General features: G+C 33.5%; 1 protein-coding gene across 3 annotated transcripts in view; it reads left to right on the top strand.

The window, feature by feature from the left end:
* Positions 1-17,221, top strand: part of LOC106620796 (nitric oxide synthase) — a 263,001-nt gene that overhangs the window by 231,572 nt on the left and 14,208 nt on the right. For all 3 annotated transcript variants that reach the window (XM_070106373.1, XM_070106375.1, XM_070106374.1), the window contains one exon: positions 4,096-4,260. In XM_070106373.1, coding sequence (XP_069962474.1) covers positions 4,096-4,260 — 165 coding nt within the window. The remainder of the gene's footprint in view (positions 1-4,095; positions 4,261-17,221) is intronic.

Raw genomic sequence — 17,221 nt, 5'->3', positions numbered from 1 at the left:
GTTAGAAGTAGTTCCACAAGTAATATCGAACGTCGTGCAGACATCCATTGGTCTAATCTGTATTAATCACTTTTCCTAGACAACAAAATCAGAGTCTTCTATGACATAATTCAGGAAGGTATCTCAATTTATGTTCCAGTTCATACACAAAAACCTAGTCATTTTCCTTACTGGTTTATTAATGAATTAAAACATAAAACACTCCACCTATAAGAAAATCAATCAAACTAAATTATATAAAATTTAGCGAACTTAGGCGAGAATGAATAAAGCTCTATATTCTATGTGTATTTTGGAAATTTTTCAAAAAAAAAGAAAAAGCAATAGTGATATTCCATCCACTATGTCCTGGCAGACTCGGGCATCGAGATTAGCGATATGTGTGCATCCTTCTTCAAGAGTGTGTGCAATCAAGATTCTCTTTGCTGCCATTAGTGAGCTGTCTCTGAATACGAGAAAGGGCGCTAGTCCGGATGGCTAGCCAAATATCTTCCACTAAAATTGCGGTACCAGCCTCAGTGAACATCTCACACAAATATTAAGCTTTTTACTCCAAAATGGTACATTCCCAGCTACTTGGAAATCTTCCTACGTCTGTCCTATTCACAAGGATGGTCCAAGGTTTGATATCTCCAACTATAGGCCAATTTATATACAATCTGCTCCGTCAAAACTCTTCGAAAATATATTTTTTTCTCAATTCGCTGCATTCTTTAAGAATATTATCACCAGCAAACAGTACGGTGTCGTCAGTAGGAAGTCCACTACCTTCAGCTTGTTCATTTATGTTAATATGCTGCGGGTAAGGAGTTCATATCGTCTACACGGACACGGCAAAGCATTTGAAAGGGTGGACCATAGTATCCTTCTAAATAAACTAAGCAGATACGGCATTCAAACTAACGCACTGTGTTGGGTCCACTCATATCTAATTGGAAAGCAATTTCAAGTTAAAGTTGATGGGCGTCTATTTACCAAATTCGAGGAGTGACCCAAAGATCACATCTGGGTCCAACTCTCTTCAATTTTTTTGTAAACGATATTGGTCATACTTTCTAAGATAAGATAAGATAAGATCTCCAGGCTTTGAAAGTGTTAGGTTTTATAACTAGAACTACCAAGGATTTCACGATTCCCAACTGATTACTACGCTTTTTTTCATCTCTGGTTCTTCCAGTTTTGGAATACGGTATCGTAATTTGTTGTCATTTCACCAACACCCCAATAAAACGTATGGAAAAATTACAAATGAAACTCTGTAAGAGCGTGGGTTACCGTTATGTCCTCTGGTTAAGATGCAATTGTCACCTAAAACCTACAAAAACTACCAAGAACTATGTATTCGACGGCCCTTATATCCGCGTTGCCCAGCTCGATAACACTCTGCTCTACGAAGTGGACTTTTGTAATGGTTCACTTAGAACCTTTATTCCAGAAATCAAATTACGTTTATTACAATACCCCTAGTCCCATGATCGAATTAATTACAATAATTTAGGTCCCCAGGGAATACCAGCATTATTATCATTGAACCAGTATATTTTGAGGCTAACCAAAAACTCATTATACAAAAAATTTAATTTAATAATTTTATTTTGTTCGGTACGAGTTTATAAGTGCTATGTTTTAAACACCTTTTAAAATGTGCTAAATTAAGGCGAAATGTAAGAGTTTGAAATCCCACTAGAGAAAAGGTGTTATAGGGTATTGAAAACATCGCCCTGTGAAGTAAACACAGTTTTTGAGAATTGCAATACACTGTATCGCACACAGGCATTTTGCCCTGGATTAGTATGTTTACTAGCCAACTAACGGGATGACGGCCAAGTTGTAGATTTTTCTCTAAATACATTTTAAAAACCGTCCGCACGTGAATGCGTGCCAAAGGATTTGAAATACTCTTGGAAACTGATTTGGTTATTGTTGTGCCGCATTATTTTTTTGCTTGAAACCTATTCAACAATATTTATTTATTGGTGTTTTTTTCTCTTTGTACGTGGCCCTTATATCGCGGTAATAGTTCTCCTTATTGTGGATGCGAAAATATTGTATGTGTAAAATGCCATTGAATTGTTGCCTCAATAGTATCATTTTCTTTTTCATATTTTCCAAACTTATACACACCTATAGCAATGTTAAAAATATCACAATGGATTAATGGTATTGGAGTTAAGCAGAGCAAGTAAGGACCAAGTTGGCCAAGTGACATAAATTTATAATGGAGTATTTTATGGTTACTATATTATCGCTTAAGTCTTTAATTTAATTGAGATATATTATTGATTTTGAGATATAATCAGATATTACCTCAACCAAAGGGTATATGTAGGAAAAGAAACTGCAGATACCGTTATATTAAGGGTTGGGAGTTAGACTGATTTTATTCAGAGATGTGCTTTCACTCTCCGATGCCCTGTACCGAATAACCGTTTTGTATCTTAACTTTAGGTTTAGTTATAACATCTAGGTATATACAAAATACCGTCTGTGGGAAAGTTAACATAAGTTAATATTTCGACTGCTCGAGGATTATCATTTTGGAAACTTAAATGTTCTTTTTTTTTTTTTGTTCTTTCTTCATTTATATTCATCATTAGAGCTGAAAATATGGGGATATGAACAGCAAGCAAATAAATATTCAGTAGATATTTTAGATTGCACCGAGAGACTCATTGTTAACCAAAATAATTCACTCATTCCATTCGTTGAAAAATAATATTACTTGTTACACGAGTCATTCCCAAATGACAAATTTGTTCAAATTGGGGTTTATATGATTTTAATTGTAAGGGTATAAACTGCCTGCAACTGAGAATCAAGCTAGATTGAACTGCAAATTGATGAATTTTGAAGATCTTAATGACTAGCAAGTGTGGATAATAGAGTAAACGACTATTATGGTATATGGTGAAAAATTTAATACAGAATTACATCGAAAAGCCCTGTTACTCTCAACAATCTTTATTATAAATCATAGTTAAGTACCAGAGATATACATATCATTCCTATCACATCAAGTAGCTAGAATGTTGAAGTCTGTTTGCAACACAAAACCTTTTATGTGATTTTTGAATCACAGAGGAAGCATCGGACCAAACGAGAGCGATATCAATTGAATTTGATATTTATTAGATACTTTATCTTTAAATGCCATTATTTTATTTAAGTAGGAAGATATTCAATAAAATAAGAAACTAAGGTTTATGAATAAGATTTGAAAGATTGAAGTCTTAAATAATGTGCTATATATTATATCAGTATGCTTATTATCTTAAAAACCAATATTTTGGCACGAGATCTTTAAAAGGTGAAAAGTACATCCAGTTGCCTCAGTTTCCGATGTTTCAATAAATTTAAGTAAGAACGTTAGTATTAACACAACGTTGTTTGATGTCTAAAATGGATGAAATCTGTTCCCTTATTCCACCTTCACTCAAGGACCCCATATAATAGATTCCCTTCCCTTGGTTGCCTTATACCGCTTATATCGGTATGAGTGAAAGATATTTCAATAATTAAGTGAGCATATTTAATTAATGAGATTCGGTCCATACCTTCTCCAACAATAACATAGTTATCCTAAAATTATAATTGACACAACTTATAATATTACTTAAAAAGATTAAAAACATATAAAAAATGAATAACTTTAACCGCCAATAATTGACGAAGGTTCGGGTAATCAAATAGAAAAAGCACTATTAAACTGTTTTCAAAAGAGTAATTCATGTTGTAAGATATTAATTTTTATTATATTTACAATTGCTAATTTAATATTAATGAAAACGTTAAATTTATGCGTGCCTCAGGTTAAAAAGTTGTTCTATTTGAGTGTACTAGAACAGGATTTTTACTGCGGTTGATATCTTTATACCTTGTGACAATCCTTAAATAACCTAATTTTTTCTATTGGTCCTATCGCCTTTTTCTCAACAAACACGCATTTGACGTAAAGTATACGAGCACTTAAGATAGCTGAACCCAGTGGGCGAACTATTTTATTTTCTATTTTCAATTTTGTTTTCGTAAAACAGCCTTTTTAAATTCCCATATGCATTTCCAAAGTAATTTTTCCACTTCAATGCGTATTTTCAGCATTGGTGTTAGCTCATCAAAATCCTTTATGAAAGCCAGTTCAAGGCAAGATTTAATCAAGTTGCCTTTACAGCAAGTAAGGAAAATCGATCGCTGGGATTCCCTGCGAGGGTCGACATCAGAAACTTTTACGGAGGAAAATTTCGGGCCCTTGTCAAATGTGAGGTATGTATGTCATGATCCTTTATACCCATATGAATGTTTACATAGTTATATACTTATACTTTATAAAACAGGGTAGACCAAAGTTGTTTAAATTAGTGATAAAAAGAAGAGTAAGTGGGATAATTATGCCTCATGTAATTAAGTATACATATATTTATATACAAGCGTATTTAAAGGAAAACGAAAGTTTAACGAAACTTACGTACTGCACCGTTTTCTAAGGAAAATATATCTAGCAACACACAAATCAATAATCACACTAACTAGCGAACAAATTTAAAGAACTGGTGTCAAAATAATAATTTTGTAACCAATAATTTGACCTACGATTGTACTTGAAATAGAAGACAACAAACATTTTTGCTAAACATATAGTAGGTACCTATTTCTAATAGTAATTTATTATGAAATCACTTAAATCACAAGTCATGTATATTTTTTTTTTGAACCTAAATTCTGAGAGCAGACTAATAAAAATTCTTCTTCTATTAAATGTTTTCATGAAGATAAAAAATTATTATTAGACAAATCGGCAGCAATGTATGACGAAGTAGGTTGACTAACAAGAAGCTGTGATAGTAAGTGAAAGTAAAAACGCTGCATACTCGTACATGTACTGGAAATTGCTTTCATAAGCTTAACACTAAGCCTTGTACTGTTGTTAGCAACCATGAAGTATCTCTAATATTTTACAACCATTCCTTTTGTCGTGTTTATGCAAAGAAGGAGGAGGAGCATTTTTGAACATTGAATTAATCCAAGCTTAGTGAATATACACTTGTTTAATCAGCATAATGTACAATAATAAGTTTATAACTTCCTTGGCTTACAATATTTTAAATCTTAGAAATAGAATAGTCTTAACAATTTCATTATTCAGCTTTTATATTAAGTTTTACAAAATAAAAATAAATGGTGTCAAATTACTTTAAACAAGTTCTTGTTGTCTGGCTCAGTTGACTAAAAAATTCGGCAATTTCGAGTGCCTTTAACTTAAGCGTTAAAATCTTAGCATCTTTCTGAGTACTAATCATACAGTGACTACAAAGTCTGTTTCTATAAAAAATTGTGCTTACACTAGAATGCCTCACTAACTGCAATATACGTTTTTATGTGAAAGTATAAGAAATATATAAAGGTTTGCAATCAGTGGTCCGTGAACCATCAGTGGTACGCAGAAGCAAAAATATGGTCCGCGAATGATTGAAAGTTTTTATATAATTAAATAACAGGCTGTGAGCCGTTGGTCGCGCGAAGTGAGTGAGAAAAGCGAGGGTAGTCGGGTGGGGCCAACCACTCCGGCAATGTTGGGATCGCGATCCCGGCTGACAACGTTAGTAAAACATAAAAGCCCTAATGCAATAACAACGCACTTTATCATATATCGCCAGGCATTAGCTTCTAAGCTCTTCCTGGATACCTTAATGATACACTGCAAATGGCCATACAAGTTGTAAATGTTATCAAAAGCAGCGCCTTTAATATATTATAAATGGATGATTTCTTGAAACAGTTTACTAATCCAGCATATCAGATGAATTTGGCTTATCTTGTGGATATTTTTACACACTTAAATAAAATGAATATGCAACTACAAGGTTCTGGATATAAATACTTAGTAAACCTTCACGCTTCTAATTTAAAAGATGAATTGTTCTAAGAATATTATTTTTGCTTTCTGTGTAAATTATTGTTGAGTTCATAATTGAAGTTTAAGATTGATTATTACAGTTTTTTATTATACATACATTGTGTGCCCTACTAGCTTGAATAATATTAAAGTGGTCACTGACCACGGAAAGGTTGGGATACCCTGTCTTATACTGACACTGGAGCGTCGTAAATCAATCTAACAGTATTATACAACAACCGATTTGATAAGCTATTATTGGGAATAATTATACATTATTTATATCGTAATGACTCCATTTAATAGTAATAACACAATGAAACAACCCCTTCCACAATGATGGTGCTAAATGCAATGATATTGAAATACTTCCGGTAGTCAAACCGAAAAGCGGAACCTTTGTTGATTCGACACCAAAGTTTCTAATATGTTTCTGCACTCATTAATTACCAATACTTTAATCAAAGTAACTAAAATTTCCACTTGTCTTAGGGGTGCCCATAAAAATCTGAACGCATCCAAAGGAAAGTTAACGCAATTGTATCCGCATCAAGAAAACTTTACGAATTTCCGGAGTATTTACTAGATGTATGTATATAGACTATAACTGCTTTCGATACTGTAGTGAACTTATTCAACGTCAAACAGCCCATACATTGGCTGAACGAAATAATCTGGCGTTATCCAAAGCATTTATAATATCGTTCCATCTACCTAAACGTTTTAATCCGATCGGCATAGAATAATATATCCTACGATAGTATTAGATATTTCGACTTTTTCTCGCTTTTAGTGAATATGCCGCAATTATTTTGATATGAAAGTACATACGTATGTACCAAAAACATATGTATGTATAATACTTATGTGCCAAATACCCTTAATATCACGTGTTTTATAATTAAGTACGGGAAAATAAAAATACAATTTAGAAACTGAGTGCAGCACTATCAAAGTTCTATGATACAAAATTATTATTACTTTCAATAAGTTTAATTTACTGAGATGGAAATGGCGTCCAACAAATCGATCACCTTGGGAATGCCGAACGACAAAGAAAAACCAAGACGAGTATGCGTAAATTTTAAAGTTAATTTAGTTAATAAGTCATAAATACATAAATATCATCGCCTCATAGGTCTTCGTACTAACTAGTATCACATTCTCATTGACAGTAAATATATTTTACTTATAAGTAGCAGTGAATCCACTCAAACCACTACGATGTCTAGACATTGCCGCTTATTTTGCCAAGAGAAATTTCTATAATGGGTACATGTTGGTGCAAAACTTGTATCTAAAATAGAAAGAAACTTAAAAATGGAAACGGCTTTACCTTTATGACTTTCAATCGTTAACTGACTGATTGAAACATATTATAATATATTGAGTATAAAATACTTGTGGTGTTTTAGTTTACACAATAATAACTGTGATAGAATTCTACATGATTTCACAGCTCTACAAAAACAAACATTTTTTGTTGCCCTGAATATTGCAAATATTGATTCTTTCAAGTGTCCAGATTATGACTTCTAAATATCGAATGTGCTCTTGTTTTTAAGATAATTGTATATCTAATATTTTGATAATTATCAACTTGTTACTAGTAAAAATTTAGTTTTCTAGTCATGATTGCACCTCTTTTTTGGGCATACAAAGTTTTTCTAAAAATCACCGTTGATATATCTAGAATTACAGTATATAAAATATTGTGTTTACTCTTTGAAAATTTCGCTTTTGTTTCAAAAGTAATTTGCATTGACTACTCAGAAACAATGATGTCGCCAAATACCCAAATATCGGTACAGTTATCAATAAATATGACAGGGAGGGAAAAAATCTAAAAAGATATTACCTCAAACTGAACTCAGTGATTTAATACGGGGTCAAGTTAGGAATGATAAAACAATTTGTCAAAGCGTTGAACGTGGAAGGATATTGGCTAAGTGACATTTGTACAAAATTGCCGAACTTAGGATAGAAAAGCTGAAAAGTGGAATATTCGATACAGCAAATGAAAGCTACAGATTTTATCCAAGTTACGACTGTACTGGAAAGTGAAAGAAAGAAAGAATCGTGGAAAAGTTTTGTGTTGATCGTCGAAAATTTCCTACATAACCATTCAATACCAAACTGTGAAGAAATTATACAAACTATGCTGACAAATTGTCAGTCTCAGCCATGTATGTGCATGTTCAGACGAAGACTCTTTTTGCCGCGCAAACCGGTTTTCGGGGCGAGGGGATGACGAGAAAAGACGAAGTGATCGTTCCGCTCGTGCTCGGGTGGCACGCTTTGTCTTCCTTTCTGTAAAAGCTCGCTGCTTCGCAATTCGGAACTCCTTTTCATTTTGAAATTCCTTTCATGATAGCAACAGCGCTCGGTTTCATAGGAATATTTACATTATATTCGTAAATTAAAAGGTTATTACCCCTTTTTTTAAAGTGAAACGTTTATTACATCGTCACAAACTCTTTCGTCTGTGTGTTGCATTTTCTCATTTAACAGTGAAAATGTCCCGTTCTGCTATTTTTTAGTTTTAGTTACCATAAAATATTGGTTACATTTAAAAACTTTGAAACTCATGATGAAAATGGAATTGATAATAGATTTTTATTTAAATGTCTATAATGTGAAAACAAGTTTCATTTTTAACGTGGCTTCATAAAACCACACAATCATTTTATTTTTATGTTAAATTTAAATTTTATACTTTTAATTCAGTAAGAAACGATTAATAGTTAGGGTAGGGGATAACAAATAGTACCCTTGATATCTTAAAAGTTCAACCCTGGTTTTTAGGGTATTTCAAACAAATATTTGTGTTTGTGAGGATTTTTTTGCAAATCTTAACGTAATTAATTGTATAAACATATTTTGTCTTAGGGCATAGTATAGCTCAGAGATTTGTTGTGAAAAAATTATCTAATTATATGTAATGTTGAATAACAAAAAAGGTTTTTCCCATATTAATTTTATGAGATACTAATAGCGTTTCCTTTCTAGATGAAGTTGCCTCACTTTGTTATATGGCAACAATATATTAATGCTCCATTACACCTTGTAAAAATATTCCAATTATATTATACCTATATAATACAGGAACAAAAAATCTGCCAACCAACTCGTTCGCTATATTCATTATGAAACTTAACAAAATTGACCGATTCATTACAATTAGAAGAAAAGCTTGATTTGAAAAAAAAAATTTGAAATGTCTATCAACCAGTGAGGAAGGGCCAAGTTCGGGTGTAACCGAAAATTTTATACTCTTAACAAAATTGACCGATTCATTATAATGAGAAGAAAAGCTGGATTTAATAAAAATATCTATCAACCAGTGAGGAAGGGCCAAGTTCGGGTGTAACCGAAAATTTTATACTCTTGCAACTTGCAAGAATCAAAGCCCGAGGTGCTGGCAAAACTTTATATAAATAATTTTGCGAAAGAATTAAACATCTATTATTCGATGAAACCGTTTCAAATTTGGTATATTCTTGACTTATATTGAAGCCAATTAAGGTACACTTAGTTTTATTACTATATTCTGGTTCGCGTCAGCTAAAATTGTACTAAAAACTAAAACCTTCAAATGAGATGTACTGTATATCATATACATATTATTCACTCGACCAAAGAGGCTAAATTTAATATATTGAGTGATGTGGAAAACGTCAACCAGAGGATCGGAATTCATTATATTAGAGGTATAAGCTTTAGACCTAGGTATAGACTAATTCCATTCTATTTCAGCGCTTAACCACTTAATTTTTAGAAAACTTGTCCCCGAGATATGTTATTTCACCTAAAAGTGGGCGGTGCCACGCCATACGTCCAATTTTGACTCCGGCTCCTATAGAGTCCTCTCATACCATATCGGAGGTAAAATTGAATTTCTCTGGCGTATTTAGCCATTGATTTATCGCGCTTTAACACTAAACCTACCAGCATTGCATGTATAACTATTCCTACCATGAGCGGTCAAATGACGGATTTTGAAATTACTTATATCTCTTAATATAAAATGAAGAAAATAATTATTTCATAATTAAAAATATAGTTTCTTTTATTTAAAAATAAATCATCTACATTTTATTCCTTATATACAACACTTTTTACAAATTATAGGCTTCTCAATCGCACATTTGCCGCATACGTACTTTTTACATTTTAGACAGAATTTGTTTGTCTTATTTTTTTTGCAATATCTTATCTGACATGTTTTCCGATCACTTGTTTGTGCACTAATGTTTCTGGCTGCTTTTGCTGGCTCTTCTTCCTTGCCTGGCTGTTGCACTTTTTGATATTCGCTTATAAGTTCTTCTCCCAATTGAAATAAAAAGTTTTGCCTTGATATTAGACTTCCCGTTGTTTCTTTATATAATATCCATGCATTTATCCCGGCTAAGTCTAGGATATTGAAAAATACTTGTAGTGGCCATCTCCGAGATTTAGATTTTACAGAGTATTTTCTGGCCATTTGGTCTGTAACATCTACACCGAATTTGGTGTTATTATATAATCTTATTGTCTCGGGTATACAGGCATCATTTTTTTCAATTTTCACCGAATTATGCATTGAGCTAAGAATCAATACCTTTTTATTTTGTTTAGCCTTATAAACTGTCAGAGTACAATTATTTGTCCGATATAATTTTGTTGAGAAACGTGTCATATTGTCTTTTTTCTGTTTTGCCAATTTTGGTAACTCTCTTTTATTTGCTCGAATTGTTCCAACAACCGTAGTTTTTTTTCTAAAAAGTTTAGTCGCTATCGAAATGCTTGTAAAAAAATTGTCCATGGTTATATTTCTTCCCCGACCTGTATACGGTTCTACTAATTTCAGAGCGACAAACTCCCCAAGGGGAACTGAAGGATCTCTGCTTCCATCTTTTCCCAAATAAGGAAAGCCGTTTATTATATATTTGCTATTTACATCGGACGCTAGCCAGAATTTGATGCCAAATTTGTCGGGTTTATTTGGCATGTACTGGGTAAATCTGCATCTTGACTTTGTTGGAAACAATTGTTCATCTATAGTAATATATGCTCCTGGTTTATAACAGTTTTGGCTATTCTCTACGAATTTGTTCCAAACTTTAGAAATCAAAGCGAATTTATCGGTTTGTAAGCGATGACTTCTTTGATTTCTTTGATCAAACCGAATAAACCTCATAATTTCCGTAAATGCATTTCTGCTCATAGTATTTGAGAAAAATGCTGGTCCCCATTTTTTGTTCCATAGGAGTGAAATATCTAAATTTCTTGCCTCATATGCACCTCGTGCATACAATAATCCGATAAATGCATATAATTTTGCAGTAGATAGATTCCATTTAGTTCCCAACACTCGAAATGCCTCGGCTTCCGTGCAGTTTCTTATATGTTCGATTGTATTATGATCAACAATAAGAGAAAATGCTGTAAAAAATTTATCTTTCATAATAGTTCGTTTACAATGCCCGGTTGGGCCTGATGTTTCTCTAAAAATATTATGCATCTCTGTTCTTCCAGGATTAGACTTCTTTTATTTCTTGCCATTCAGTTCCGTCTATAGCAGTTTCGGTTAGCTCTTCTTCATTCTCACTTTCGGAACTAATTACAAATATCCTTCTCTTTTGTCTTCTACGTATGTTCAAAATGTTTTCTTGGTCACTATCGGTGTCAGAGTCGTTGCCAAATAAATCAAAATCATTTTCCTCTTTGTCATCTTCATTATCAGAAAATTCCCGTTCATCTTCCGAACACTCTTCGTCAATATTATTTATATTCTCTAATAATTTGATATTTATCGAATGCCTTGACATTTTTAGGCTGATATAGATGCACACAAATAATGAAATAAAAACTAAAAAATGTGGTTCGTTGAAAGAGTAATTTATAACATCACTATTTCCACTATTTCTTTGGTACGCTCCAAGTACCATCCAAATCCTTTTACAAACAACTGAACTCAATCTTATGCTAACTTATGCTTATATAGAAAATTAGTATGTAAGAGAACTGACGAAAATAACAAAGTTGTTATTGCATACGGCAAAATGGCCTGACTAAACAACAGTAGAATGGTATGATATGCCAAAGCCAAACGCATCACCTGATAATGGTGATTCCTGTCTGTTCTTCATTCTTCACAATGGTCTGACCCAAACAACGGTAAAAATGCCGAAGCTAAAGTGCGTCAGCTGATAATGATGATGCCAGATTGCACCTAGAGAATGGTGCTGCCAAATTGTATAGCATAAATCTCTCAAGTTAATGGAACTTATGATGAATCGTTAACAGTATCTATTTTTTAATTTCAGATTTGAGTTTTCGAGAGTATTCTATTACAAAAACATATAAATCGTTCAGTCGGTCAAATGACCGCTCGTGGTAGTTAAAACGGTCTACATAGTTATCTCAAAAATCAAAGAATCGAAAAAGTAGTAAATATTAAAAAAACAATTGTATGCATATTTTAGGAAAAGTCATGAAGTTTAATGGCGGTATAATAACGTGGTGCTTAGAAAATTTTAAAGAAAATTTGAAAACGGTCATTTGACCGCTCGTGGTAGGTTTAGTGTTAAATAATTTTTAACAGTACCAGCGGAGAGTGGGCATTGATTTCATTCATTTTTACAGTATCGGTAGTGTTACTTAGGGGATTTGTCCCGAGCGAATTAGGTTATTTGAATTTGGATGGCTTAGGAGATTGGTACATTAAACCTACTATAAGGCGGAGTCAAGCTCACTTTAAAAAAATTATAGCCCACAGATGCCCTTGCTACTGCAATCCCTTATACCAAATTACAGGTTTATATCGTAATTAAGTGCTTAGTTATGGCACTTTATAGATTTTCGTTTATTGACGTTGTGGACGTGGCAGTGGTCTGATTACATTCCTTACGCCAAGGAATAAGTGTACTAAGTTTAATTACGATATTTAAATTTTTCCTTAAGTTACAGCTTGCACAGACAGGCGGACGGACGGCTCAGAATTCAACTCGTCTCGTCATCCTGATCATTTATATATACATAACCCTATGTCTATCTAGATTAGTTTTAGGTGATGCAAACAACCGTTAGGTGAACAAAACTATTATACTCTGTACATGTCGCAAGAGTATAAACAGATTGGATCTTGAAAAAAAGGCCCAGTAAAAAGAGAGAACTATCTCCTCAGCTTATGATTCCGGCGCCAGCAAATTTTATAAAATGAGACGTCAGAGATCAAACAGAAAAGAAAATCACACGACTTAAACCAATATCGAGGGACTGTGAATACCAAAAAATTTATAATAATGGGGATAACATAACGAAGCAAATAAAGGATTTTCTATTAACCTTTTAAATAATAACACATATAAAATCAATACATCAGACGCTGATGATTATAGAAAGTTAACCAAATTTTATTTATCCTGAATTTACCATGGTTTTCTAATAAAAAATAATAATTTAATAAAAATAATAATAATTAGATATGTTTCTTCTTACTTTCAATGCAACTGAAAATATTAATAACATATATGGAATTAAAACAATATTACATTCTGTCGTTGTCACTGAGGCTGTAAATCAGTCAAAGATCATACTACAGTACAAATTGGGCCAATCATATTGGCATTCTCACAACTACTGTGGTAAGCAAGCAAGAGGTCTGAAATATGCAGGAAAGCATAAGACCATAGAGTATCAAAAACTAAATCAATTTATAAATTATAACAGTACCGTTATATGCGGAGTGGACGGGCTTGTCACCCGATTTCACCCATTTTCACACCGTCATTAGAGGTGCTACAAACATTTTCTCCCAGTGAATTTGATTACTATAGCTATAGCGGTTTAGGAGATATGCACATTTAACTTATTAGGGGCGGGACCACGCCCACTTTTTAAAAAATATTTTAGCTGCAGATGCCACTCCCTAATGTGATCCTTTGTACCAAATAACAGTCTTGTATCGTATTGCGAAGCTTAGTTATGGCAATTTATTTGTTTTTTATTAATGGCGTTTTGTGGGCGCGGCAGTGGTCCGATTACGCCCATCTGCAATACCAACCGTCCTGCGGTACCTAGAAACATGTGTATCAAGTTTCATGAAGATATCTCAATTGTTACTCAAGTAACAGCTTGCACGGACGGACGGACAGACAGTCACCCGGATTTCAACTCGTCTCTTCATCCTGATCATTTGTATATATATAACCCTATATCTAACTCGATTAGTTTTAGGTGATACAAATAACCGTTAGGTGAACAAAACTATTATACTCTGTAGCTACAAGTTGCGGGAGTATAAATATAACTCTCAACTTTTATCTGAAAAGTTTATCTAACGATCATAGGAATAATTATTCTCTTTGGAAGGTTTGGTACAAAAATCTTTTTTCGACCCATAATTCAGCATTATCCAATCATAAAGACAGATCAGACGTGGACTAAAAGCAATAAGGAGAAAGCAACTGTTTTTTCGAATTGCCTTGAAAGTGTCTTTAAACCATATGACACATCTAATGCAGCTGAAATGGATCCTCATGATTCCGACAATTACACCGAAATCCCTCTAGTAACTAACTAGCGCAGAAATAAAAAAAATGATTTCTACAAAATCACCTGGGTTTGACCTTATTATCAGCGAATACTAAAACAGATTCCTCAAAATGTTATAAATAAAATTACTGCTATAATGAACGCTACTCTTAATCTACAATACGTATATATTTACTGGAAAACTGCATGATATTTTAGCTTGAATGGTTTGAGAGATATGTACATTTAACTTATTAGAAGGCGGGGCCACGCGATTTTTTTTTTTAATTTTTATCCCACAGGTGCCCCTTTGTCCTGCGACCTTTTGTGCCAAATTACAGTTTTATATCTAATTTTAGTGCTTAGTCATGACACTTTATGGGTTTTCGTTTAATAACATTTTGTGGGCGGGGCAGTGGTCCGATTACGCCCACCTACGAACTCGTCCTTACGCCAAGGAATACGTGTACCAAATTTCATTACGATGTCTCACTTTTTACTCAAGTTACAGCTTGCACAGGAAGATGGACCGACGGACGGACAGACAGCATATCTCGTCCTTTACACGATGTCAACACATTGCCACTTACTTTGCCGAGAGAAGTTTATATAATTGATGCTTGCTGATAGGAAAGTTGCACGAATAGCAAGACAAAATTACATAATAAAATTGAACTTAACATGATGACCTACGCGATGTGAGTGAGTGGTTAGCATTCTCTCTTTCTCTTCAAGCAAATAAGCTAAACTAATATATAACAAGTCAGGAAGGGCTAAGTTCGGATATAACCGAACGTTTTTGAACTCTCGCAAAGTCAAATGGTATAATCGTTTGAGATTTCTTTGTGGATCTTGCCGCCTTGTTCTATGTTGACCGATATTTTCGGTAAAAAGTCACCTATATGCCCTGGGGTTTACATATTCAGTACCTAGGGTCTTGAACAGTTTTGGTTCAATTTAGAAAATTTTTGGTCACAAGGTGACATACTTGAAACACATTATTCACGCAAAGTTTTACCCCGATACAATCATTATTGCTTGATTTGCATACTGGAAAGTGAAAGAATCAAATGGAATTTAAAATTATCACCCGATTTTACCCATTTTCACACTGTAGGTAGAGGTGCTAAAAACATTTGATTCCTGTGAATTTTGTTATTATAGATTTAGCAATTTAGGAGATATGCACATTAAACCAATTAGGGGCGGGACCACGCCCACTTTAAAAAAAATTTAATTACAGATGCCCCTCTTTAATGTGATCCTTTGTACCAAATAATAGTCTTGTATCTTATTGCGGAGCTTAGTTATGGCAATTTAGTTTCACACTCTTTGAGGAAAATCAATACTTTGTATGTGCACATTTGCCTTCTGTCACGGGTTGCTGTCTTTTATTCATGGAATGCATAGAACTTTGTATAAATTCAGGAGGTATATTTGCCCATATTTCCTGAAGAGCATCCTTAACCTAATTTTTATACTCTCGCAACTTGGTGCTAGAGTATAATAGTATTGTTCACCTAAGGGTTGTTTGTATCACCACAAACTAATCGAGTTAAATATAAGGTGCAGTTTGAAAATTTGTTAAAAAGAGGGCGTGGTCCCCCTCCTAATGGGTTTAATGTGCATATCTCCTATACCACTGAAGCTATAATAACAAAATTCACTGGGAACAAATGCCTTTAGCATCTCATACTAAAAGCGCGATAAATCAAACACTAAACGAGCCAGAGACATTAAATTTCATCCCTGGTATGGTATAAGATGATTTTGTAGGAACCACGTTCAAAATTAGATAGTGGGCGTGGCACTTTTAGGTGAAAACCCATATCTTGGGATCCGCTTAACAGATTTCAACGGAATTTGGTACATAACATTCTATTCATATTTTTATATTATAGTGGGAAAATGGGCGAAATCGGATTACAACCACGCCTACTTCCCATATAACACCATTTTAAATTTCATCTGATTTTTTTACCTTCCAGTATGCAAATCAAGTATTAATGATTATATCGGCGTAAAACTTTGCGTGAATAATACGTTTAAAGTATGCCACCTTGTGACCAAAAATTGTTTAAATCGAATCAAAACTGTTCAAGCCCCTAGGTACTAAATATGTGGACCCCAGTGCCTATGGTTGACCTTCTACCGAAGATATCGGTCAATCCACAAAGAAATCTCAAACGAGTATACCATTTGACTTTGCGAGAGTATTAAATGATCGGTTACATCCGAACTTAGCCCTTCCTTACTTGTTTCTTCTAAATTTCCGCATTGTTTGAGGTCACCATAAAATATTCGTTTGCTTTTGAGTTGTAGAAAGAAAACGTTTTGAAAAATGTAAGTATTTTAATAATTTTCATTAGATATTATACTATAGATAATAAGTTTAAATACAAAATTATTTTCAATAGGGGCTCGACTAGCAAAAGACAGCATACAAAACAAAGCCAATTTGAAACCATTGTCGAATTTATGCAATCAAATCCAAATTTGGTGAGAAGATACATAAAATGTGCAGATGCTAAACAAACAAGTAAAAATTTGTAGGGGCGGTTGAGTAAAGAACTATAGGTAATGGCTAAAGGTAACTTTCTGTGTAAACCAAATAACTTTAACTATTATAGGTTGTAATGAAACACCTATGAATTGATTTTTATTTATTTAGCTTGCATTTAAGATTGAGGCGGATTACAAGACTCACCTTAAGGCAAAAGCTCGCAAAAATAAACCTCATATGTCGGGACAGGTAGTGAGATTGCAAAAGTTAATTCAGTCGAATTAAAGGCATTCGACTTATTGCAGATAAAT

This window comes from Bactrocera oleae, chromosome 3 (genome assembly GCF_042242935.1).
Source record: "Bactrocera oleae isolate idBacOlea1 chromosome 3, idBacOlea1, whole genome shotgun sequence".
Taxonomy (NCBI): domain Eukaryota; kingdom Metazoa; phylum Arthropoda; class Insecta; order Diptera; family Tephritidae; genus Bactrocera; species Bactrocera oleae.
Note: the sequence above shows the minus strand (reverse complement) of the source record. Positions and strands in the feature narration are given on the sequence as shown.